The following is a 26804-nucleotide window of genomic DNA, read 5'->3' as shown; positions in this document are numbered from 1 at the left end:
TTCCTTCATCTGAGGGGGTATACACATGTATCCCTATTTTCATGACTAGCCCAGTTTGAGCAGCCTCCCACCTTCAGTGCCTTACGTACCTCATGTTCTGTCTGGGTCTGTCAGTCAATGTAAACAAATCCACCCTGACACCAACGGAGAAACTGGAGTGTATAGGGTTCCTATGGGAGTCTTCTTTAGGCAAGGTCTTTTCTACGGAGTCAGGGATGTCTTGGAGACAGTATCACTATTTCTGTGTCCTTCTCAAATGATGGCCTGATGGTTCCAGCATCTGCTAGGGCTGCTAGGGCTTATGGCCACCTGTGTTCTACCTGTCCTCGGGCTATGAATATGCTACATGAAGCTTAATTTGGTGCCATGTTGGGACCATACATGGATCCCCAATCCAAGGTGGCCCTCATTCCAGGTTGGCTCTGGGAGGACCTTCTCTGGTGGTTAGATGGTGAACATCTTCTGGTGGGAACTAGCTTTCAGGATCCTCTTCATCACCTTACAGTGGTGACAGACTTTTCTCTGACATGGCGGGGGAGGGGTGCACTCTGAGGAAGATTCAGTGGAGCACATAAACCTCTTGGAGCCAAAGTGGTCTTCCTAGCCATGCAGGCATTCCTGCTAGTAGTGAACAGCTTCAGTGTACTCCTTCTCACAGACAATGTGGTAACAATGTTTTGCATAAACAAACACGGGGTTGCAAATCTGAAATAGTGTGTGCTGCGGTAGCACACCTGTGGGACTGGGCCCAGAGGATCAATATTTCCCTTCAGGCAGGTCACCTGGCAGAAATGAACAATGATCAAGCAGATGCACTAAGCAGGAGGCCTTCAGCCAATCATGAGTGGGAGCTCAAGGAATGGGTCCTGTTGGAAATCTTTTCCAACAAGTGGACCCCTTTAGCAGATCTGTCTGCTGTATGATTCCTGAAAGGGAAGGAGGCGACAGAAATGCCTTTTCGATCCTCTGGAACAACTTGTTCACTTAGCCTTCTCTCCTCTCCCCCCAGTTGCCAAGATTCTTCTTAGGTTCAGGTACTCCAAGAAATGACAAGATTCTCCTGATCAACCCATTAGCCCAAGAGGCATACGTTTTACGACCTACTGATCATGGTACTCCGACAACTCTCCTTCTCCCCTTCCTTCCAGACCTGATTCACCAATGAGGCAGGAAGGTGCTATATCCTTGCCCTCAAATGCTTTCCTTATCCACCTAGTAACTGAAAAAATGAACTAACTTTTGTCCACCTTGGTCTATCAGAGGATAGTCTGACATTAATGGATGTCACCAGGAAGCCTTTCACTCGGTGTGGAAATAAAAGCAAGTAGCTAGGATTTTGACACTCGATGCTTGAAAGATCCCAAGACCCCCTACAGGCCTCAACAGATGATGGTCTCTCCTTCCTATCAAGTCTTGATCCATCGGGGACTCGGGTCTCCTCTTACAGAACATACCTTTTTCTCTCTTGGATGATGACAGAATGATCTCTTTCATGCCCAGTTCAATGCCACTTTGGGGGGGCTCTTCCTTCTGGTTACCCCTATGCATAGACCAGTCCTTTTGTGGGATCTTCATGTTGTATTAATGACATTGACACATAAACCCATTCAAACCTATCAATAGACTTGCAACTGGTGTTGTGGAAAATAGCTTTTCTAGTGGCAATCACATTGAGTAGTAGAATCAGTGAATTACAAGCCTTTTCGGCCGTGGAGCCTTCCCTCTTCTTTAACAAGGACAATAGGTCCTGTGGACACATCCTTCTTTTCTGACGAAAGTACTCTTGGGGCATGATTCATGGAACGTTTTCCTATGGGATTGCACTATTATAAAACACTTCCATGAATTAGGTACTTGGTGTTTCACATGGATCATGAAATCTCCTTAGCAGTCTTTTTTCCTGATCCCCCAAACAGAGACTGTTCGAACCCTGCCCTGTTTGGATGTCTGCCAGGCTTTGAGGTTTTATCTCTAGAGGACCAGACCTCATCGACCCTCAGACAGATTGTTACATTCGGTGTTGTCCATCTGTGCAAATAGTCAATAAAGGCTACCATAGCCAGGTGGATAGTTTCTTGTATGTCACATGCCTATCATTGCTCAGTCTAAAGACCCTCCTCTTGGCCCTCATGCTCATCTGACAAGGGCAAATAGCAGTGTGGTGGCCTTTTAGAAGCATGTGCCATGGGAAGCCATCTGCATTGCAGTGACTTTAAATATACCCAACGGGTCAATCACCTTACTTAAGTCTTTCGTAAATCAGCCTGCTAACTGTTAGTTGGCTTAAATATATGTATTGATTACGGCAAACCAATTTGTAACCTGGTCCCGTCACAACCTATTGTACTTCACTTCAGACCACTTTGTAACCAGTTCCCTCAAACCACTCACTGTACTGTATTATACTCACCTCCTTTGTATGTGCAACATTCTGTAACCACTGTTGATCTTCAAGATTTAGCACCCAGTTATCTTAGGTTTCGGCTGCGCTTTACAAATAAACACACTAAACTAAACTAAACTTGGGCCTCCCTGTTAGCTTTTTACAGACATTATTCTCTTGACGTCATAGGGCAGACATTCAGTTTAGGCAGGAAGTTTAGAGAAACATTTTTGCAACAGTGAAATCCCCCCACACCTGCTGCCTCCCTGGGGTAGACCAGTGTTTGATACTCTCCCAAAAGTATGGAGAAAAGGGGACAGGACATAGGAGTAAGGAAATGTTGTTCACCATAGAGATTACTGTACTCCTACTCTAAAGTCCCCTTTCCACCATACGCCTGGCCTCCAACCAACTGAAATAGCATGTAGTCCATCCGGTGCTCTTGGCGGATCACGGAATGAGCGTAGCGGTGGCGGGTTGGGCACGGAGTGCTATAGCCACTAGATTTGCGTAAATCTGACATGCATGTGGCCAAGCAGTGGAAGAAGCAGAATTTAGGATTCAAAGCAAAAAATGTGACAATTGGTAAGTCTCTTGATGGTCCATTGGACTGGTCTCTTCCGCTCCAAAGCTAGTAACTAGAGTTTAATAACTGTCTTATAATAGACTCCAGATCAGCATTGCTTTGCCAGGTCAAGATGTCTCCGGCCAAAGGTCATGTAGACAATGACCCAATCGGAGGCCTTCCGAAAGCAGCCATAGGTGGGTAAATATTGTTTAACAAGTACAGTAATAAATTGACATTGGTTAATTATTTTATCATTAACAGGGTTCACATTGTATGCCACTGATATATTTTCATTGTTCACTTTCATTAACAGCGAAAACAGACTGTCTTTTGAGGTACATTTACTAAACCTAAACAAGGACCTGCACATTTAGTTAATTCTACCAACCAATGCTTACACATTTCCTGGTATTGTGGATGCTGGTTTTATTATATTTTTTGATGTCAAAATGAATTTACTAGTCTGCTTAGAATCAAACTATAATGAAGTAACACACTCCTTACCCAATGGAAGACTTTATAGATTGCAAATTTGGATAAAGTTTATAAAGCTGGACGTTGGATGTCCAATTTTATAAACCAACCATACACTTTCCTCCATTAATGAGAACTGCTTCCAGCCTTCACCTCCGAAGCAAGCCGGTATATTCTCCATCAGACATGCCTTAAACTTTTTTAACCAATAAAAACACTTAGCATACACCTTGTGTCTTTAAGAGCAAAAGATACCTTCTCTTTAATAACTTAGCAGAAAACAAAATATGTAAGATCATATTTTTTTCAAATACATACATATATAATATATATATTTATATAATATATCATCTGAGTTTACTCTCAAAGGTATATACATGGTATAATAAATAATATTTTAAAAAAGAGCCATTTCTGAATATAAAATATTTCTTTTAAAGGATGAACAGCTTCTACGAGTTCCATACAAAGCTTTGGATGCAGCGGGCCCTTGAGGGGAAATCTGCGGTGCTAAAGTTTCGACCGGCAGGTGGGAGACCTGCAGGGTTAAATACCTCTGGCGTGATGCGTCGATCAAATAGTGGATGGCGCCCTCAAAGTTTGCATGATCAAAGTCACTGGCCGTTTGTTAAAAATGTGCCTGGTTAAGAGCAAGGTACTGAAACTAAGAGTATTGACGCTAACATATACAAATAATGGGGTGCCAATCATTCTGGGAAGGTGGCCCAACTTGAATAAGACTACACTCCACTGCACGCCGTAGACTGATTTCTATCTCTTTCTCCAACAGCCATGTGGCCTTACAGAGGAGCGTGCCTTTTTTTTTGTTTTTGGATCCACCGTTTAGCTAGTCAGTAGGCTACCCGTTACGAGCATGTCGCGCACGTCCACATAGCAGTGCAGGATGTGCTCTTAAGCGCTTTTGTTGGCGTCTCTGTGGGAGAGGTTCACAGTCGCAGAAACTGAACTGGGGCCACCATTCTTGGGAGACGGAGTGTGGGAGTCGGGTTTAAGCAGGTTATTGCTTAGTCTTCCCTATGAAGTGGCGGTTTCAGCTCTAGCTAGTCTTGGCTCGATGACTGCATCCAGATGCTTGCACTCCATTAGATGGTCGTCCTCTATTCCAGATGATCATGTTCAACAAGATTGAGCTACTTAACTTCAGAGTTTCTGGAGGAAGAGATAGTGAGAACACCTGCTACAGGCGACAGGCGAAGTCCCTCTTTTTCATTGAAGATTTTTCTGGCTTCCTGCATGGATACAAATGAATCTCAGAACTTCTGAGTGAACCCAACCCCATTTTCTCTAATTAAATAAACCATCTAATTGATAACAACAGAGATAAATGGTTATGACTGCGATCACGTGGGAGCAAGCCGAGGAGTTCCGATGGGTTTGTCAAAGCATGGTTTTAGCTACGCACCCTGATGTTGACCCATATCCAATGGATACTGAAGTGGGCTTGGTCTGCTTGGCCTGTCCAGCATTGGTCACATTCTGTTTAGAATTTGACGGTCTCCTACTTGCGCTTATACAGCCAGCATTAAGTGTGTCCAAGTGATGAGCCAAAGCATTAGGCCATGTTGACGTAATGTGCGTCTTCCTATATCTGCCTATGGAAGGAAATTACTCAGAGCCGATTGTCATGCCAGCACAAATGGACACCTCTAATGGAATCCAGGAATGGCAAATCCTTTTTCTTACATGACATATTTATACATCTGCATAGCTCTCTCTTTCACCCATCTTTCTTTTTCCGTGCCAAGAGATCCCGGTCAACAGGAATGCCCTCCTTTTCCAAAGCAGAATTTCCAATGTGCAGTCCCACCGAAGGATGTTCAGAATGTATTTTAAGGTAGAGGGGAGGGTTTCCAGCAAGCTGCAAGACGCTCCTGCTTTGTAGGTAAGGCCCAGCTGACGTCCTTCCATACGACTCATTCACGTCTCCTCCAAAGTCTGCTTCCAATGGCTTGCAAGCCAATGAAGTTGGATCCAAAATGCCAGCGGGGCTGTGGCCTTTATTTCCAGTTGTTCCTGTTGCCGTCTCCCAGGAGACATCTGAAAGACACAAACAACATGGTTTATTGCATTTACTTCTAAAGATTCTTAGTCATCAACCAGAGATAAACCAAAATAAATGTAACCCCAGGATAGAATTCTACAACCTTTGGATCTACAGATGTTTGAGACTACTTCTCCCATCAGTTCTAGCTGGCATATTCAATGGGCAGTATTCCTGGGAATTTTAGTCTAAAACATCGGGAGAGCAGTAGGTTGCAGAGCCGTACAGGGGATAGAAAGGTATGTGAAATAACACAGTCTAAAGGGGTTATGCCGGGGACAGAGCACGGCAAGTTAAGCACCTGCTTCAGTTACAAGCTTTCAGTTACTTTCTGCAGTCACAAGCTTCAATCCGGGTAGGGCCGACTCATTCCATAACCCTTCTAAAGACAATGTATTGAGTACCTTTGAATTGGATAATAGAACCCTTAAATACAGGGTTTAGAACTTAGAGGGAGCAATCCATCATGAGGTGTATATGAAAAATGGGTTCTGTGTGAAGTGCTTTATTTCTGTTACTGGCCCAAAAAAGTGCACTTAAAAATGATATACAGTTCATCGCAAAAATATCAATCCAACCTGATAAAATCACAAAATGACTTGTGTCATGAAAAAGTTGAAACAGTTAGAAACAATCGCCTAATCAGTCATTGCTTTCAGAGGTTCCAACGCAGGTCAATTTCCTTCTGGCCCGACAGGCCTTGGTTGAGTAACTTGATATTGGAAATTCGACGTTATCGTGATATGACATTTTGTATAACACATATGCATCCCGGGATGAGATAGCTTGGTGCTTGCATAGGATCAGAAAGAACCCCCTCCTCCTTATCTCTAAATGCTTTGCACATTCCTAAAGAAAAGGAATTAGAGATTCTGTCACAGAAGAGCACAAGGGGCAACCTATTGAAGACAGATCAGACCACCTGTGGGATAGTTCTGCTTCCGGGAACACGTTTAATCGAAACTTTACATACCGTGCTCTATTGATAATTGGAAATACTTTGCTAAAGTAGCTTTCTGGTCTAATGCCGCTTTTAAATATTATATAGCCAGGAAGGCGTGTTTGAATGATTGATTCTGGCATGTTCGTCTCTTGATAAAGGGCGTCACGCCTGGAGCTGGCATCCCCGAGACTATCCCCTGAGATTTTTGAATCCTTGGTATGTAAACGTGTAAGGCTTATTTTTCTCGGCAGGTCGGCTATATGTCTGAACCCTTTCCATAATTTAACCCCCATGTAAAGTATTATGGCCCATAACATCGCCTTAAACATTTTCATATGGTCTGATTTGTGTAGACGTAACCCTAGAAAAGAGGTATATACTGGGCTACGAAATGTAGAGATTTCATGCCTGCTTCCACGAGCAGTGAGATAGGTGTGCGGGGGGTGGTAGTGCTGTTTCACAAGGGATCCAGTCCTTCTGTGCCCCAGAGTTCACTGCCATATAGACGACCCCGCTTGAGCCTTGAAGGCTTCTAGCGCTTTCAACGGCGATGGACTTCCCAGGGGGCAGCTCAGAGTGCACAGTGCGCCAGAAGGCTGTCTTAACATCATTTCACTCTTCTTAGACTGTGTAGTCCATCTTATGCCATTTTGTTTTTTATTCATGAACTGGTGTTTACAAAAAAATGACACATATCCCCAGATAATCGTACTTTGTTCCTGGAGTAACTCACCCTCAATTGTGAGGTTTTCCCTACACTTACAGACCATTGTTCTTGAAAGGTTTATTGATAGATAAATTGATGTTTTTGCAGAATTGTTGTACAATATCTACCTGCTTCTGGAAGGCCACCTTTGTTTTGGCTCTCGGTGGAGTGTCTAGACTTGCAGTCAGAATTTTCAGCGTCAGGTCATTGAGGTAGATGAGAAAGAGCAGGGGTCAGGGGGGGCAAGGATACAGCCTTGACGCAACCCACTGGTCGCTGGTAATGCGTCTGTTCTTGCACCATCCTGCCCAAATATAAGCGCATCTGGGTTGTTTTCCTAGAGCGTCTGGATGGAATTAAAGATGTCTGCCGGGATTATTTACCTGATAAGGATTTCCCACAGTTCACTTCGATTCACAGAATCGAATGCGATTTTAAAACCTATGAAAACAAAATAGAAAGTTGCTTTCCTTAAAATCACATTTTTACTTAAGATTTTAAAAAAGACAGACCGCTTGATCCATGGTGCCCATCCCTGGTGCAAAGCCTGCTTGGTGATCTGTGATTATATCCTCATCCTGTACCCAAGTCCCAGTACTTTACCACTAGGGTGACCAGATTTTCAAGACAAAAAACCGGGACAGCGAAGAACATAAAAGAAGGACACACCCCTAACAAGAGCTCCCACCCACCCCATTCCCACAGTATATGCATACAAATTGTGCGGCTTGGAGTGTTCATAAAAGCACGTAAATACCAAGCATGAGACTGAGTGAATGATGTATTTAATGTTATATTTGTACAATGAACTTGACCGTTATTGGTATTTAGTGCCAAAATTGTGAGCATCTCAACTATAACACACTAAAACATATGTAAATATTAATAACAGAGGTACTTTTTCTCGGTTGGACATTACATATCTTGCTATGTACTTTCCTCTCAGCCTGTCTCTGTGGTGCAAGCAGTTAATGCATAAGGTGAGGAACGTTGGGGGTTCGAACCCATCCTAAGATGGCAACATTCTCAACATCTATTACTGTTTATATAGTTGATCATTGTTTGTGATTAAAAATAAAACGGGACTGTCACTCTCTCCTTGGCTAAAACCGGGGCAGGTCCCAATCCCAGTACTCTCCCAGCAAACCCGGGCGTCTGGTCACCCTACTTACCACAGACCTTCCCTAAATGATCGATTAGGCTAATCCAAACCCGGACGTCTGGTCACCCTACTTACCACAGACCTTCCCTAAATGATCGATTAGGCTAATCCAAACCCGGACGTCTGGTCACCCTACTTATCACAGACCTTCCCTAAATGATCGATTAGGCTAATCCAAACCCGGGACGTCTGGTCACCCTACTTACCACAGACCTCCCCTAAGTTATCGATTAGGCTAATTGACCTATATCGTTCACTGGAAGATGCCGATCCCCTTTTTTGAGTACAGGGGCAATTTTGGCAATTTGCCAGCTAGTTGGGGAAATTGTTGGCTGCGTACAGTCTATTAATTAACCGGGTTAGACAGGGAATCCACACTGGATGTTGTACTTTTGGTAGGTTGATAGGAATGCTGTCCGAGCCAGATGCCGTGCCATTTATTTTGCAAGTGTATTGCCTTTTCCACTTCTGCCTTTGAGATCTTGGGCAGGTTCCATTGGTCTTGCTGTTAGGCTATATGTATTAGTATATTCTCTGGTCCGGATCTATACTAGTTGATAAAATGGGCAAGCCAACTACCCTGTGTTGTTGTCAGGGCTATTATAGGAATGTTGGCTCGTTCAAAGTCATCTCACTTAACTCATTGCCTTTTTGGTGTTAATTTTCCCTCTGCAGAACTGCCTTGTGAGCTTTATTTGAGAGCCGTGACCTTGTGTGTTGGAGGCTTCCTCAATCAGGCACTTGGTCCTGCGTCAGAGGTTTGTTAGCATGATTCCCTGGGAGAGTGGGGGCAAGGAGAGGGAGAGAGAGAGGTGTGGCACGGGCTGGACATTGAAAACATGAAAACATGTACTCTGGGAGTCATCTCCTCCTTGGAGGGGAGGGGCTGTGGGGAGGAGAAGTCAGGGCCGAGTGGATTGGCCCCGGGCCAGGTCACACAGCACAGCGTCTCTTCAGAGAACCCAATCCTGGTAATTTGCATAAAAGCAAGGAGCATTATGGGAACATAATGCCTACAACTTAAAATTTGAAACATGTCTGTTAGTGATTCAGCAAAAAACGCTTTTGAGCAAATAATGGAAGTTGCACTCTGCTGTTTTCATTGGTCACAAAACTCACTCTAACCAAAGAAATGTCTGTAAATTGAAAGCCCAATATACCAATTTGGACAGCTGCAAAACAGTATGTGAGGCTTTGGCTGTTTCTGCATTTAGTCTCCAGGGCCAAGTCTTCTGAAGCACGGGCTCCTCGCATGCCTGATAGCTTGACTTGAAAACAGATCTGGGTGTTTCTTGGGCTAGCCACTGGACACAGCAGCGCTATGGCAAAATAAACTTTGTTCAAGCTCTCCTCCATCTTGGTCTGGCCCATTTCCTGCCCTGGGCACGGGTACATCCAGCTTAGGCTGCTGGTTCTGTGCTTTCACATTCGCCATTTCTTTTCAGATAATACCACACCGGATTTGCCTTGGTGTCATGGGCCTTGGCTTCATGGTGGTGTGAATTATGTGAACAAGGCATTACATTCTTGGGTTGTGACTCTGTGACAAGCGTTCAGTTCTCTCCGTTCGGTGACCACATGTTGTAAGCGGGTTCTATTAAATTATCCACTGGCTGCCTCAAGTCAGCAATAGGCTAGCTTGAAAATAGGCACCTGGCTACCAGGAGCAGATTCATGGTAAAGTGTTATCAATTCTATAGGTTCTCAGTAGTGTGATGAAGTTGTCTGCCTGACCATGGAGTTGGACTGTGGGGTCTCCAAGGCAGGATGTATCCCCGCGCCAGCCACATGATGCTTGCCCAGGAGCGGCATGGGTTAGATACCCTGGCTACCCCAACCGTGCCATGACCAGGAGGCAGGAATTGCCACGTGAAGGACCCTTGGCTCATTGTCTCTTTAAGGGACACCATGGTATGCTGCATAGAGAATCTGGCCACCCCTTACTGGGGAATAAGATCTCCCAAAAGCCAGCAGCCTTTCTGCTTCCCAAATGTAGATGCTGCCGCCCAAGGAGATCCATCCAGTTATTGGCACACACTATGCAGAAGAAAAGGGTGGGCAAGAGCAAGACCCTGCTCACATTCTCACCATCTGAGCATTAGTAAGTAGAGTACCGATAGCCGCGCGACTATGGAGCGTGGAGACACAGTAAGCCCAAAGAGAGCCAGCATGATGTGACCCCTCACACAGTGGGAACAGGGAAAAACAATCCAAAATGTTAACCCGCCCCAGATGTCGGCCCATGGTGATGCAACGGGGAAGTCTGCATAGATGCGCACACCTGAGCTGTATGAAGGCAAAACACCACTCGGCCAATTCAGCATCCCCATACCAAATTCCCATAGGAGAAACCAGTATCATTGTTACATTGACAATTTCCGGCTCTTGTAGGGTAAACATGTGAGGCTGATTCCGGGCAGTGAAGGTTTCTGGGGACAGTTCATTGGGTGAAGACTGGAGGAGTGAGCAGATGGGGCGAGGGCAGGAGGCAGAGAAGAGGAGTAGGGTGTGAAGAAGGGAGAGTTGGAAAGGAGAAATATCAAGAGTTGCAAAGAGGAAGAGGTGGGTGAGAAAAGGGAAGAGGATAATAGGCTAAAGAGCAAGAGTCAGAGATAGGAGAATTGAGGAACTGGGAGCTAGCTGGTGGTGTCACAAGAGTGAACAGAAGAAGAGGAGGAATAGCAGGAGTTGGAATGGGGAGGAGGTGGATATGAAGAGAAACACCAAGAGAGAAGAGTCAGAGGATGGAGAGAGGACACGCTAAACCCTAAGGGGGTTATGATGATCGTGTTGAAGAGAGTTCAACCCTGTGACTGACCGGGGGGAACCTGGGAAGAGTGGAGGAATGAGCAAGTAGCAGAGCGTTGGCGGCACCAGACAAACCAGCACACAAAGGAAGAGGATAAGGTGGTAGCAGAAGGTCCTCTAGGTATGAGGATGTGGAGTGGGTTCCTGCAGGAGGGAGTGCATGGGCTGGAGGGCCAGGGAGTCGGGACCCTGGGAAAGAGAGGAGACACCAGGCTTAGGAGAAAGCCAGCAGAAGATCAGGGGTGGCCTCCTGCCTGCTCATGACCCAGGGCACTTGTGAGGGTCCGGCTTCAACCCAGCACACTGGCCCAGGCCCAGTGAGTGAGCATCACACCAGCACTGGGAGAGCCTAAAAAGTGGATTCCCAACTACTCCAGTCACCTATAGGACACCGCCCAGGAAGGTCAAGAAAGACACAGGGTACTCAAGGACCTAGCGAAAGGGGAGGAGCGCTGGAAGAGGCATTTCCTTTCCTTAAGTTTGCTGCCTGCCAATCTCCATATACATTTCTTACATCTAGTTGGATGGGGTCAAGCCGTCGGTGGAAGCCAGAACCCGGGCTTGCTCAAAAACTGCAGGACTATGTTTTGATCTTGTTTTGCCCCACCCGGAAAGATTCTAATGCATTGGACCACCCTAAAACTTACCCTGCGTGTAAAGGAGTAGCCCCTGAGTAACTAGCATCCTGAGAAGGAGTAAGCTCATTACTGTTCATTTTCTTACCCCCCAGAGTTTATACATCGCTCCCTATGAGAACATTCTAAATAAAGAGTTGTTGAGAGAGGATTCTATGTTGAGCCTTTCCTTGATACATGTTCCCTTAGTGACTTTATTCTACACAATTGTCGATATGAAATAAAATGTATTTAAACAGCATCAATCACAGGACCGTTTACAAATACTGCTAAACATATGAAACACACAAAACACTGTTACCGCTATGTATAGGCCATATGCTTTTATGTTTCTGCCCTGGGAGGATAGCTCAGCGGCAACGTGCTTGCCTTGGAAGCAAGACGATATGAAGCAACACAGGTTCGATCCCCGGGTCGCGCTTAGAAACTTCTGGGTATTCAGCGCGTTATAAATAATCTATCATGTCACTATGTTGAATGGGTGTTCAAGATAGAAGTCTTACACTGCCGGCTGGTCACATGCCCTCAATTCTCCCATCTGCTTCCGGATTTGTATTGTCATTATCTGCGTTAGATTACATGCTCGAGAACATTCTTATGGGCATATGGCATCAATTTGCCCCTAATCTACTCGTGAAGATACCCCCAGTGCACTGCATGGAGGGACCGTGCAGCCTTCCACTCTGGTCACCACTGGAGGAGATCTCGGAGGCACAGGCCCAGCATTAGGCAGACAGTTTGTTTTGGAGGATATGCCATCCTTAAATGTTTTTGGTGAAAGGCACAACTCATTACTATTTCGTTACCTTTCCGAAATTATAGCGTTGATGACAACCATATGACCGCGAAAGAGGCCAATGTTCCTATAGAAGTCAAGGTGGGAGTTAGCTGATTTGACTCCTGTACTGAGTAGATCTTCAAAGGATGTCATGTGATTGACAGTAAGGAAGCATTATCATAGAAAGGTATGTCAAGTTTGGTGGAAACTTGTGCTCAGCATGGCACCTAACCAGAGGGCCGACAATTGTGATCACACAAATTGCACTAAAAGGGATTTACCCTGTTGTGGTAAATGGAAGGGTTTTAGGTTTGTGTTATTGTCTTTGTGTAAAAGTATCATATCTGGGTGGATTTTTGTATTCTAGTATACATTTTTTGTGGGTGGTATTGTTTTTATAGAACTGTTTTAGATTTATGTCTAAAAATATACATCAATTTGTAATACCATTACATTTGTATTTTTACGTACATGCTAGTGGGTCCATTTTTTCAGGATCTTACTATATGTTTCGAATGAGAATCAGTCACCAGTTTGAGTTGTACACTGCATTTTCCTTTCTCTTTTTTGTGCATATAAATTCTGTAGAGCCCAGGCAGTAGCGTAAGGGGACCTGTTTCTGGGTCTACTTTTGGGGACAGAATTACCTGTTTTTTTATTGGTACCTAACCAGATGACCGATTTTGGCACTTTGTGCCATGGCTCCTTTTCTCTTGATACAGTAACATTTAATGTTGTTAGAATGGTAGTGACTTGTCAGGCTAAACCTGACATGGAACAACATTGTGAGTGTGAGTCTATATATATATATATCTATATATATTCATGCTTTTAAGGGGCAGTTAAGGTGATCAGATTTCACGCAAAAAAAACCTTGAAATTCAGTGATGTGGGAAGTGATGGTCATTTTAACTCTGCGTCCCTTAATTAAAGATTGTTCAATGGATTTCAAGGCTTTTGATATACCAAAGTTTATTGAAGGGCCACAAGCCATGGCCTTCGCTCCTAGCCACAGTACATGTTGCACCAATAGGTTTCTTTAGGGTCCATTAGTCATGGTCTTCAGCCATGGCCACTGCACGTGTTCCACCTATAGGTTTCCTTGGGGCCTGCTAGCCATGGCCTTTGGACCTGGCCACCGTATATTTTAATACACTAGGGTTCTTTCTAGGGGTGTACCGAAATTATGGCTTTGAGTAAGTATTTGGGTGGAAATTAGATGTTCAGCTTTGGCCGAATACTTAATACATTTTCACTCAAAGCCGAATAGTTTCTCCAACAAGACTTTGGGCTTCATTATAAGTATGGTGGTAAGGTAACAACAGTGCTGGTAGCGCTACCGGCACCGTTGCTACAGTACTGCCACACTACGAGCTGTGCTCGCGGGCGCCTGTCAGCCGGCCAGGTCTGCCCTGGTGGGCAGAGCTGCACCCGCGAGCACAGCAAGTTGGATGCACCGGCACCGTTGTAAACCGCGCTGGTGCATCCGACGCCCCCATTCCCATTGAGCCCTATGTGGCTCAAATGGGAATGGGGATGTACTGGTTCTGGCACCTGCGAAAGGGCAATTACCGGTGGGGCCGGAATACCGCAGTAAATGCCCATTCACGGGTGCCGGACCCGGTTGCGAGTTTGGACTCATAATGAGGCCCATTAATTATTTCTTTGACTGTGCTTGGAACCATTCAGGCATTTCGTGTTATTCCTTTAAAAGGATCATTAAACAAATTGTGATGTCACTTTTGTAATTGAGTACAGACAGGGCAAATGTCTGAAAGTGCAAATGAAACCTTAGCCCTTCATGTGCTGCACATACAGGATTTTATACGGTGGTTTGCTGGGGAGTGGTGAGCTGAAGCAAAACTCTCAATATTTTGAATGTGTAATGAGATGGCTCTGGTCTCCCCTGTATTTTGCAGTTGAAAACCATTCAACTGGAACAATAGTTTACAAAGTCGCTATTGGAAAATTGCATATTCTTTAGGGGCTTATTGATTTGCTGATGACCTCTGTGAGCAATCTGGAAGTTACAGGTTCCAATCCCACCATTTCCCAATCTAAATAAAATCATTGAGTGGATTAATATGACTGCTACAGGCATCCCGGGAAGTTCCAAACCCTGACTACGAGGTAGTGTGCCTGCAGCAAAGAACTCTATTCAGCCTGCAGACCAAGGTTGTAAAGAAAGTAAGGTGGCTCAGTGGGCAGTGTGCCTGCGGCAGAGATGGAAAGTGTGTAGATGAGCAATAGTATACAAAGTCGCTATTGGAAATGGTATTTTCTTTTGGGGCGTATTGATTTGCTAATGACCAGTGTGAGTAATCTGAATATTACAGGTTCCAATCCCAATTCCCAATCCAACAAATATAATTAAGTGGATTAATTGTCCGCTGCAAATATACCAGGAAGTTCTAAAGCCCCAGTAAAATAGCTCAGGAGGTAGTGTGCCTGTAGCAAAGAACTTTCAGCCTGCAGGCTAAGGTTATAAATCAAGTAAGATGGCTCAGTGGGAAGTGTGTCTGCGGCACAGATGTATTTGTAGTATCGAACCATGGGTTACATTTCCTGCCCTTCAACTTTCTCATGTTGCCAAAATGAGTCCCTTTGAATTGGGTAAAAGGGACAAATGTTACTACTGAATGTGACTACCCAAAAGACTGAGAATTTCACAAAAAATATGTTTAACTAAAATGCCCTAGTCTGTAGCAGCAGAAATATTCTTCCTAACATTAGAGAGTTAGAAAAGAGGGATATTTGTGTAGTAAAGATGAGGAGATGGGATAGATTACTCACCGTATTCGCATTTCTGATGCTTGTTTCTGCTTAGATTCACATGCTGTGCATAGGCCGATATCTAGTGGATGCTGCGGAGTATTACAGTTTGTTTTTCGAAACTCGAAAAGGGGCGTCGAACTAGGGCGTACCAGTAATACTATCCCTAGCTTGACATCCACTGTCAGAAAATCAGCACCGCCCCTTCCCTATGAGATCTTCCAAGAACCATGGAGGACATGGCATTCTCCATATATTTTTAGCTGTTGTCTTTTACCATGCCCCAAAACATCACAAACATACCACACCCGAAAAACAAAGAAAAATACTATCTATTAAGGAAAAGAAATGTTTTCAAATGTCTCATCTCTAAGTACCGCAGGTTGAAAGTATGGCTTTAGCATCCCACAGGTTTGAAATCAGTAGCAATTCAGCGGTCAGCAGGCTGCTAAATTGATGTAATCAATCCTTTTGTGTTTCAGTGCCTTGCTGGAGCCAGAAGGCTAAAGCTGGGCAGGCCCAAAAGGCACATTTGAAAGGACAGGTAAACACATCCCAGTCTCCCCTCACAGTGATTGCATGCATGCTATACTATACTTTTGGGATAGTCTTAGTTACTTGGGCCAACATGCGACAGCTATGAATGCACAAAAATGCAAACTCTGCTGTTATTGAAGTTTATTTTCTGATCATTTATACTCTCCATGGTTTACACAAACATCATCTGTAGACAGCAAAGATGAGTAAAACAATCAATAATGGCTGTACATATTTTAAAATTTTTAATTTACGAAGTGTGTTTCTTGTCTACATTACTTTATTTGTTAAAAATGAAACTATTTGGCTCTGGCCAAATACTTGTCCAACTATTCGGTTTTCGGCAGAATCTCCTATTTAGTACACCGCTAGTTCTTTCAAGCCCACTCGTCATGACCTTTGGCCATCGCCAGTGGCCTTCAGCCATGGCCAGTGCACGTGTTCCACCAGTAGGTTTCTTTAGGGCCTACTGACCAGGGCCACTGGCACAAAGACCCATTTCGCCCTGTTTAGAAGATGTGATCACAACAGATGTCACCCCCCCATTTATTTATTTTCCCTCAGTTTTCATTCCCACGATAATTACCACAGTAATCTTGCACTAATTACCGCAATGCTGCTGGTAAATTACAAAGTCCTCACAGGTGTTCCCCATGTGCCTGCTTCCTTTTTCCTGTGTCCTCCCACCCACCTCAGTTTATTTCTACCTCTCTGGTTCCCTCCGATTACTCCCTTTCTCTCTTTGCTTTGTGTGGCGCATTTTCGTTCCTGAGCGTGTCTTGTGTTTTTGCCGCTTTAATCTCGCGATATTCCCTTGGCATTACCCCGACAATGCAAAAACATCCGAACTGTAACTGGTTCCCCAGACCAACCCCAACTCCACAACTTCACATGATGTCCTCTCCCCCCCAGTCTGATGCAATTTCAACCTTTTCCCTCCAATTTATTTGTGCTTTTTGTTTTCACATTCCCCAATATTACTAAGGTAGTCACTCATTTCAAGCAAAATGGCAGATTTCATTTCTGAAAAGTCTCACTGCTACAATGCACCATGGGAGTTACAGCTATCTTTTTGGGAGAAGGGGGCACCTCTTGAACTGAATAACCCAAAACCTGTCCCGTTAATTAAGTCAATGCATTTTTTGTGCTTCGGCTTGATAAAATGTGGACTTTTTATCTATGGGAAAATGAATGGGAGTAGGCCGAAAACCGCTTTCTCTTGCTTTCTGAATAACTTTTACATTTTTTAACAAATCTTTCCAATCATTTCCAGGCTGGGGGTGGGCCTTCACAATCTTTCTGTTGGGATGTCAGTCAAATCTATCATGCGACTCAAAAGTTATTAGCAATAGAATTTTCGAATTTCCCATGGCTCATGCTACGCACCTTAACTATAGTGAAAGTGACTGCCGCAATATAATATATATATGTGTTCCAAAGAATGACTAGGTTCTACAATTGGTGCTCCCCATTATTGGATAATTTAATTGTATAGTCGTTTAAATCATGTTTTCTTTCTTTTAGCAACATAATGGTATACATCGTATTTTGCACGCTTACCAGGTCTACGTTGGAACCATGTACACAATGTGATCCATTACATACTAATCAGATCCACCTCTGTGAAATCCTTTGGTCATGATGAAGACCTTCTGCAGAGACTTCCTTTGTCTCCAAGTTGGGAACCATTTGCTTTGTTTTACATCTATTTAAAGCAAGAAGCTGTGCTTTCCTAGCCACAGTCGAGACTCTTTCTCTATTTGTGTTACTTGTTTGGCATCATGTTTTATCGGTGTCCAGTCATAATATCGAAAAAATAAAGTCGAATGACAAAAAAGTCGAATCAATAATGTCGAAAAAAAAAAAGTCGAATTTGTTTTTTTATTATTTATATATTTTTTTTGGGTTTGGTAAGTAAAAAAAAGGGGTAAAATAAAAAAAAATAGAAAAAAAGGGGGGTTGGGGGGGAACCCCCCCATTTCGAATAAAAAACGTATTAAAAAAAAAATCGACTTTTTTTTTTTCGAGATTATTTTTTCAACATTTTGACTTTCGATTTTATTGATTTCGATTTTATGTCTAGGAACCGTTTTATCCTGTGTAAAATTGACAGGCTATAGTAGGTGGACAGAATACATACTATGGGCTCAGGTTTATTTACGTCCTTTCTTTCCTCTTGATTACATAGCTAAGATTTCATGTGAAAATGTCTCCCGAAAAATGTCGTTGATAATCTGGACAACCCAATAAGGCTCTTTCTTTGCGATCTTAGGATATTTCTTCTTCTTTTTCTTTATGGGAGATTCCCGCTTTACCATGGGGTTTATAACACAAGAGATGCATTTATAGAGCACACCTTCACCCCTGCGGGGCACCATGGCAGTGATATGTATAAGATCACGAAACTCAATGGTACTCATTTGATCGACCTCAGAAAGAGGAAGGGATGGAGGAGAGTAGAACTTCCACGGGATTTGGACCTAGGAACAGGAGATCAAACACAGGCCCCTGTAGTGGATACATTAGTCCACTGAGCCGGTATCGGGTCATAATGTGCCCATACATAATGCCGTTGGAAAAAGCCATTGGCAACATTATATATGGTGACATTATGTATGGGGACGGGTTGCAAAGATGTCCCCTACTCCCCTTGTAAAGTAGGGGACATTTGCTGGGTTGTCCCTCCATGTTCAACGTAATAATGTCCGCAAAAAACACCGACTAATTTCTCAGGAGACATTTTTGCGGGGACATTATTCCATGGAACCACAGAGCCACAGACCCGGCCTCAAATGCCGCAAAACAAGCGCGCTGCTTAAGGGCTATGTTGCTACTGCTGCCCTAGACGAGCCTGGGCAGGGCTGGAAATCTGCTCTGCGCAAGGCAACCAACAGCATCTATGCCTGCATCACATTTTCGTGTGGCGGCGGAGGCTGGGATACCTATGAATTCTACCTACATATTCAAGGGGCACATGAAGCCCATAGGGATCCTATCCAATGATAACCGCCATGTTTGATGGTCACTATAGTGTGTTTTCGGCCCCAGGGCGGATAATCCCCGGGGACCTCCAGGCTTTTCATGACATTTTCCTTCCAGCTGGACATTTCTCACTATCCGGCAGAGTGAACTGCGGGGACCAATACGGATGCAGCCTGGGTCCATTCCACCGGTTACTATGGAAACCATAAAAATGAGGCCATTTGTAGTATTGCATAGGTTTCATAGAAATAAGGGACTCTCAGCTGGAGCCTGTGCCCTTCACAAATTAGCACATGGAAGCGGCCCAGTTTTTTTTATATTGGGTGCTTGAGGGAGACAATAGACATCTGCTAAATACAATATACACCAATGAGGTACCTTGTATGACGTCTTGACTCCCCGCACCCTAATGTGTCAAGCATTCCAAACTTTCTGTTCAGAAAATATACACCATCTTAATGGTTTTGGAGAAAGCATCTTTGGTCTGCACACCCCAGGAACAGATATAAAAATCATTTTTATTTTATCAGATTCATAAACATTTTGTGATAAAAACATCTCATTACACAGGTTACACATATGACACATCATGTTTGATTGAAACATCTGGTCTCTCTTAGACCACCTTCACTTTTGTGCGAATTTATGTAAGCAATTAATGTGGAAAATGCACACCTAATATCAAATCGATATGTCAACACACTGCGTTTCGGCCCACTTGTAGCTTAATTTCCTCCTCCTCCCTTTGTCCCTGGGCCTTCATCAGGACAAACAACGACTATCTATGCACAATTAATGAGTTCCCATGTAACAACACAGTATCATCACCACATTTTCAAAAAGTAGTGGTTGCCCAAAATGCTAGGCGCCCCAAGAGGACACCTAATACAGAGTAGAGGAAATAACAAGTATATTGCATCTTGTCTCTGGGTAATAATGGATACCCAGGAAATTTCTGATATCATGAGGAGAATACATCCTATTACAGTGAGTATCACAATTGAGGCAATATGTTTGCACTTGGGGCAAGGACAATGGGAGCAAGAAGAAAATATGCTCCAAGTGGGCTGAAACACAGTGGGTTAACGTATTGATTTGATAGTATATGTGAATTTTCCACATTAGTTGCTTACGTAAATTCGCACCAAAGTGACTGAGAGACCAGATGTTTCAATCGAACACGAAGTGTCATGTGTATTCCATATAATGAGATGTTTTTATCAACAACAAAAAATTATGAATCTGTTCAAATATTTTTTGGGATCTGTTCCTGAGGTGTGCAGACAGAAGATGCGTTCTCCAAAAACCTTTAGGGTTGGTGTATATTTTCTGAATGGAAGGGGTGTGAGTCTTGACATTGATATGTTGCCACCTGCCAAACACATACATCCTCTCCATATAATTGGTCAGCACGTTGGACACCGCCTACTTCTCCTGCCAATATACTATCCAGGTTGTTTCGGGAAATGATTCCATTGGTTGCTTTCGAATGAACTTCCAGCTGGTCCCAAGATTCGTGAAGAATGTTGCATCATAAAAATATAGCTTTCCATATGAAGGTCATTCTACACAGCAAGTGGGTTGTAAGCAACCCAATTGATCAGATCAAGTAAGAAAATTTACCAAGCAATCCGTAGACCTTTCTACATATTTTGGGGGCGGGGGGCTCTTTATGGATAAAACCACACTTTAAGGGTTACCTACCAGATCTACTTGCAGGTGTGGACGTCGTAGACCCGTATGCACTCTTGGCAGCTCACGTAGCAGCACCAGTGGAAGATGCAATGGCACTTCTCCTTGCGCTTCTCTGTTCGCGTGTTGTGGCCCCGCCCGCAGCAGAGCAGGTCGCACCCATCAATCCCATGGGAGGTCACATTGCACGTCCTGTCCTTGGTCCCGAAGGAGCCTGTTTCTGGGTTGGGTTCACAGAAGTTGGGAGACCCTTCGTAGTAGACCAGGTCCCGCTCAGTTGGGGGTTTGAAGAGGGCGTACCTCGCCCGCAGAGTCTCCACCCAACCCCGCGACTCGCGGTGCTTCTCCACCGCCATCTCTGACGCGCTGTCATACTTGTCTTTCAGGTAGTCTCCAATTGCCCGGAAGTCGGGCTGCGCCCACCAGCAGGTCTTCACCTCGCAGCTCCCGGAGAGGCCGTGGCATTTGCACTTCAAGTGCATGTGATCCAGGATGGTCTGTGGGAGGAAACAAAAACAGACCACAAATAAATATATAAATAAAGCAAATTGTTTTATGTTTTCATTCCCAACTAATTGATGCTTTTTTCCTTCTGATCTCGCTCTCTATCTCTTTCTCTCTCTCTCTCTTTCTCTCTCTGTCTCTCTCTCTTTCTCCGATGCTACCATTCATGGTGGTTCCATTCCAATGAAAAGTTGGTCGAGTTTTTAAAACGCTATGGGCCTGATTAACAGTACAGCGTGACGTACAATTCACTGGCAGAAAATACCTTATTTTATGTTTGAATTAGACTGGCTTTACACCAGTTTTCCGCCGGTGTAAAATCTACCGGTCCCCATGCACTGCAATGGGGAGTGCCAGATTTTCTGCTCACATTCTGCCAGCAGAAAACTGGCGTAAAGCTGGTCCAATGCAAACTTAAAATAGGGTATTTTCCGGCAGCAGAAAATCAGCAGATTTTATGTCACGGCACGCTCTAAAATAAGGCCCTATATATTTCCTGCAGGCCGCTGAAGGGCAGTCGATTTATTTATTTCTACCTTTATGTAGCGCACCTAACCCTGAGGCATGTAGGCGCAATTCTCGACAGGTGTAGTGAAGTTACAGCACTGATCTAAAAGATGATATTAAAGTAGATGGAGCCAGTCAAGGAAACGGAAATGCCAACAGCCCCTAAGCTTCCTAAGTGGTGTGACCAGCGATTCTTGCTTTGGCCACGAGCCCTTGGGGTCCGCTGCGTAACGAGGGCACCATTGTACTTGCTTGTGTACAATGCGTATGCCTGACTGTTGCCAGCGTCACGAGCAGTGATGTGCACTGCAGATATCCTTGAATGCACACTGCAGGTCATCTTTAAAAGATTGCAGTGGGAATCAAGTGCATGTGCAGCCCTCAACCCGCTGAGCTCCAAGATGGGCAGACATCTTGAGAAGGAGTCTCTTTGAGGCATTCACTAGCTAGAAGATGGGATCAGTGCTGAAAATGGGCCGAGCATCTAATGTCGGGGCGTACTCTGATGACGAGCTTCAGGGGCTTCTAGGTAATTTACCAGAAGGGCATGGGCCAAAGGGCCTGACACCGTCACCTGGTACTTTAATAGCACTCAGGCCCAAACACTGCAGCCTATTGAAGTTGTCCTTTTGCATCCTGTGGCCAATCAGGCCATGGCACCACAAGGTACCACGGCCTGATTGGCCAACAGATACCATGACCTGGTGCTTGCATGTCCCATCTTATTCCTTGACGCCTACTTTCCCTCATTGTCAATCGGGGGAACACATCCTCATATTATCAAAGACTTGCCCTGGATTAGAATCACTAATTTGAAATCGGATCTTTTTCTTCCAGCATGGGATCCTGATTGTCTATTGCTCAACACCTTAACCACTTAAGTGCCAAGGACGAGTATGCTCGACCTTTTTGCATAGACTTGCATAATAACCACTTCAGTACACACGCGCCCCCGCGCCCCTTGTGATTACATGCACTCGGCTAATGAACCAAAGGAAAAGTAACCTGCATATGGAGTCAGAATGTATTTTGCGGGTAGCGTTAAAACAGTGTGCAGTGTTAGAAGTGACATTTGCTCTCTTGATGAGCCCCAACAGCTCATGAATGGGCTTCCCAAATCAGTGGCGGAGCAAGGGGGAGATGGGGTGGCCGCCCCCTTGGTTCACCCTGGTGCCCTGTGCACCCCCTAGAATCCCACTGGTGCCCTACCATCCACCCCTCCACCCGCACCAAAAGCTGCCTCTGCTACGACCCAAACTACCACTGTCCAGCCAAGATTTGCTCCTGCCTGTAAATGACAAATTCATCCTCGAGCCCCTCACCGTTCTGCCCGCTTCATTATTGTGCCGGTTCATGGCGGAGCGGGCATCTGGGCGGTTCTCCCGGGCATCAGCGAACTCTCGCGAGACCAGCACACCAAATTCAGCATCTTCACTGCAGCCGCCCCACTTCCATCCCTCTCCTGGGGGCCCCTTGTGGTGCGAATCGCAGCCGCAGATGGTTGATGTGCCCTCAGCGCAGGATCGGGTGACGGCGAATGCCACCCCGGCTGAAGCGATGGCGTGGACAAATGCAGACTCTCGAGTAGCTGCAGCCAAGGGGTAAAGGAAGAAAAGGTATAGTCAGTTCATTCACAACAAAATCTTAATTTTATTTGCGAATAAAGTGGAAGTGTGGTAGGCCAGCGCAGGTTAGCATCAGTAAGCAGGTTAAGTCATTTAAAAGGGTTACAATCTGGGTCTGTGTCAATGGGAAGTCATGTTTCCAAATTGAAGTCTTCCATTTGAAAAAGCTCTGAATTTGAGAAGCTATAGTCATGGTTCAGACTAATTGGTTGAAGCACCAGACTTCTATTATTTGTGAAAGAACAGCCCAAGACTAGAAGCATATCCCAGTGACGCGCATTCATCTGGCCATGCTGTACCCCAGGGGTCTGCATCTGCAACTTTTAGCTCATCAGATGTTCTGGACTACCACTCCCATCGGCCCTGGCCAGCATTGGCAATGTTGAGGGATCATCTGGAGAGCCACAGGCTGCACACAACTGCTGCACCCACACTCACCCTGCTGAAATCGAGCGTTCACCTGCTAAGTTGACAAGGAATTGTTCTGCACCGACATTCCCCAGGCTCTCACCTTTCTCCCATGCATTGAACACCCATCCCTTAAAAACACGCCCCTGAAACTGATCAAGCGCGCTCTCCACTAAATCCTTCAGACTCTGTGCCCTGCACCTCACACCCACTCTGTTTAACCACGCCCACATTTCAGGTGCAATCCTCCACGTTCCAATGTTTACACAAATGTTGGGGTATTTGCAGAGCACATCTTTGCCATTTTCCCGGCTTTGCGGTGCCATTGAAGCTGTGTGGTGAGCCAAGGAGACGGCACTTGATGACTGATGTTTTCAGTGTATTGTGGAACAGAAGGGGTAAGCCAATCCGTTCGTCCCCCTGCAGCACCTTTGAAATGGCTTCTCGGTGGTGTTAGGCTTTGTACAAGCAGCAAAGAGACCAGCATATGAGGCTCGATTATTTAGGGCCAGAGAAGGCGGGAAAATCTTACTATCTCACACTGAGGACCAGAGGAAAATGAAGCAAAGCGTGTCTGGGGTTTGGTTTTTAGAAGGGGCCCAAGGGGTGGGTGCAAAGGAGTACAGAGGGTGGGGGAGATGCTGTGGGCAGGGAAAGAATTCAAGTCATTTGAAAGAGAGATGGCCGCACCAGGTACCGTGCTTAAGCACTAGCTTTGAGACTGTGGCTACAAAGTGCTGTTCTATATGTCAGAGACAAGAGAAATGGAAGGTGGCAGAGGGGAGAGGCGAGGCCTTCAACAAGACTGCCAGCCGACTGGGCGAACTGGCAGAAAAAAGGGGCCTGATGAGAGTTTCCAATAGAAAGCAGGCTTCAATAATAAGGGCTGGGGGGAAAAACACAAGGAGATGGAACACTGAAAAGAAGGAAGAGTGAAAGAAGACAGAGAGAGAGGGACTGAACATGTGGGCAGTGAGATTGGGGGTCTGCATAGAGATGGGGTGCAGTGGCATCAATTGTTGCCTCTGGAACCGGCAGTGCTAACTTGCAGTGCCAGCTTCACCCCTAGTACACACACCCCATACTACCAGGCAAATCAATATCCCTGTTCACCTCGGTTCTGTTTTCTGCAAAGCTGGAGCAGGCTCAGAAAATAGGCGGACCTATGCTATAGAGCGCTTTAAAAAATCATATATATTCGCATTGAACCAATGAGGAGCGAGAACCTGGAGAAGAAACATCAGACAGAGAAGATGCAAGACATAAAAGGAGGACTATGCTGTAGTTCTGAGACTTAGTTGTCTATTTGGAAAGGGGGATGAGAACTCGGATGTAATTATCTGGGAAATGATAGTAGAATTCAGCACTCCAATTCCGTTCACTAAATCAGGACCTCCCTCCTCGCATCGATCCCATTTGTGGGATCTGGCCAGAATCAAGTGCAAGGAAGGAAGGGCTTCCTCCGATTGGACTGTACCCACTCTGTTCCCAATTGCTTGTGCTCTTGCATTCTTCAGAAATCAGTCAAGAAATGGTGTCCATCCAGTTTCGAGTCCTGCCATCTTCCTGGAACTTAAATACCCTGCGAGCACCAGGATGTCTCTAACTCATGGTGCCTTAGAAAAAGCCTCGCCTACTCGGTGACCCATCTGTCAGCTCAAGGCTCAGACACCAACTGTAACTAGGCAAGCTACGCGGGCGAGCAATCTCTTCCCTTGCTTCCCAATCAAATGTGCGCAACCTCATCCCCTGATGCCCAATCCTTGTATACATGTGTGCAACCTCATCCCCTGATGCCCAATCCTTGTATACATGTGCGCTACCTCATCCCCTGATGCCCAATCCTTGTATACATGTGTGCGACCTCATCCCCTGATGCCCAATCTTTGTATACATGTGTGCAACCTCATCCCCTGATGCCCAATCCTTGTATACATGTGTGCAACCTCATCCCCTGATGCCCAATCCTTGTATACATGTGTGCAACCTCATCCCCTGATGCCCAATCCTTGTATAAATGTGTGCAACCTCATCCCCTGATGCCCAATCCTTGTATACATGTGTGCAACCTCATCCCCTGATGCCCAATCCTTGTATACATGTGTGCAACCTCATCCCCTGATGCCCAATCCTTGTATACATGTGTGCAACCTCATCCCCTGATGCCCAATCCTTGTATAATGTGTGCAAACTCATCCTCTGCTTCCCAGCTTCATCCCCTGCTGCACAATCCTTGCATAAATGTGTGCAAACTCAGCCCCTGCTGCCCAATCCTTGTATAAATGTGCACAACCTCATCTCCTGATGCCCAAACCTTGTATAATGTGTGCAAACCCAACCCATTGCATAACCTCACCCCTGCTGCACAATCCTTGTATAATGTGTGCAAACTCATCCTCTGCTTCCCAGCTTCATCCCCTGCTGCACAATCCTTGCATAAATGTGCGCAACCTCATCTCCTGATGCCCAAACCTTGTATAATGTGTGCAAACCCAACCCATTGCATAACCTCATCCCCTGCTGCACAATCCTTGTATAATGTGTGCAAACTCATCCTCTGCTTCCCAGCTTCATCCCCTGCTGCACAATCCTTGCATAAATGTGCGCAAACTCAGCCCCTGCTGCCCAATCCTTGTATAAATGTGCACAACCTCATCTCCTGATGCCCAAACCTTGTATAATGTGTGCAAACCCAACCCATTGCATAACCTCACCCCTGCTGCACAATCCTTGCATAAACGTGTGCAAACTCATCCCCTGCTGCCCAATCCTTGTATAAATGTGCGCAACCTCATCTCCTGATGCCCAAACCTTGTATAATGTGTGCAAACCCAACCCATTGCATAACCTCATCCCCTGCTGCACAATCCTTGTATAATGTGTGCAAACCCATCCTCTGCTTCCCAGCTTCATCCCCTGCTGCACAATCCTTGCATAAATGTGTGCAAACTCAGCCCCTGCTGCCCAATCCTTCTTATAAATGTGCGCAACCTCATCCCCTGCTGCCCAACCTCATCCCCTGCTGCCCAATCCTTGATATAAATGTGCACAACCTCATCCCCTGCTGCCTAATCCTTGTATAAATGTGTGCAAACCCATCCCGTTGCCTAACCTCATCCCCTACTGCCCAATCTTTGTATAAATGTGTGCAAACTCATCCCCTGCTGCCCAACCTCATCCCCTGCTTGCCAATCCTTGTATAAATGTGAGCAAACTCATCCCCTGCTGCCCAACCTCATCTTTTGCTGCCCAATCCTT

At 45.1% G+C, this 26804-nt stretch overlaps 1 protein-coding gene across 1 annotated transcript in view; it reads right to left on the bottom strand.

Moving 5' to 3' along the window:
* Positions 1 to 3407: 3407 nt before the first annotated feature.
* The window catches only part of WNT3 (Wnt family member 3), a 161485-nt gene continuing 138088 nt past the window's right edge, over positions 3408 to 26804 (bottom strand). Inside the window, exons 3-5 of the mRNA XM_069634160.1 lie at positions 22836 to 23101; positions 20515 to 20999; positions 3408 to 5483 (exon numbers count right to left, since the gene is read on the bottom strand). Of these exons, the coding sequence (XP_069490261.1) occupies positions 20520 to 20999; positions 22836 to 23101 (746 nt within the window). The 3' untranslated portion in view covers positions 3408 to 5483; positions 20515 to 20519. The remainder of the gene's footprint in view (positions 5484 to 20514; positions 21000 to 22835; positions 23102 to 26804) is intronic.

The sequence above is a fragment of the Ambystoma mexicanum genome, chromosome 13 (assembly GCF_040938575.1).
Source record: "Ambystoma mexicanum isolate Mex_15411 chromosome 13, UKY_AmexF1_1, whole genome shotgun sequence".
Lineage (NCBI taxonomy): Eukaryota > Metazoa > Chordata > Amphibia > Caudata > Ambystomatidae > Ambystoma > Ambystoma mexicanum.
This window is presented reverse-complemented; position numbering and strand designations above follow the sequence as displayed.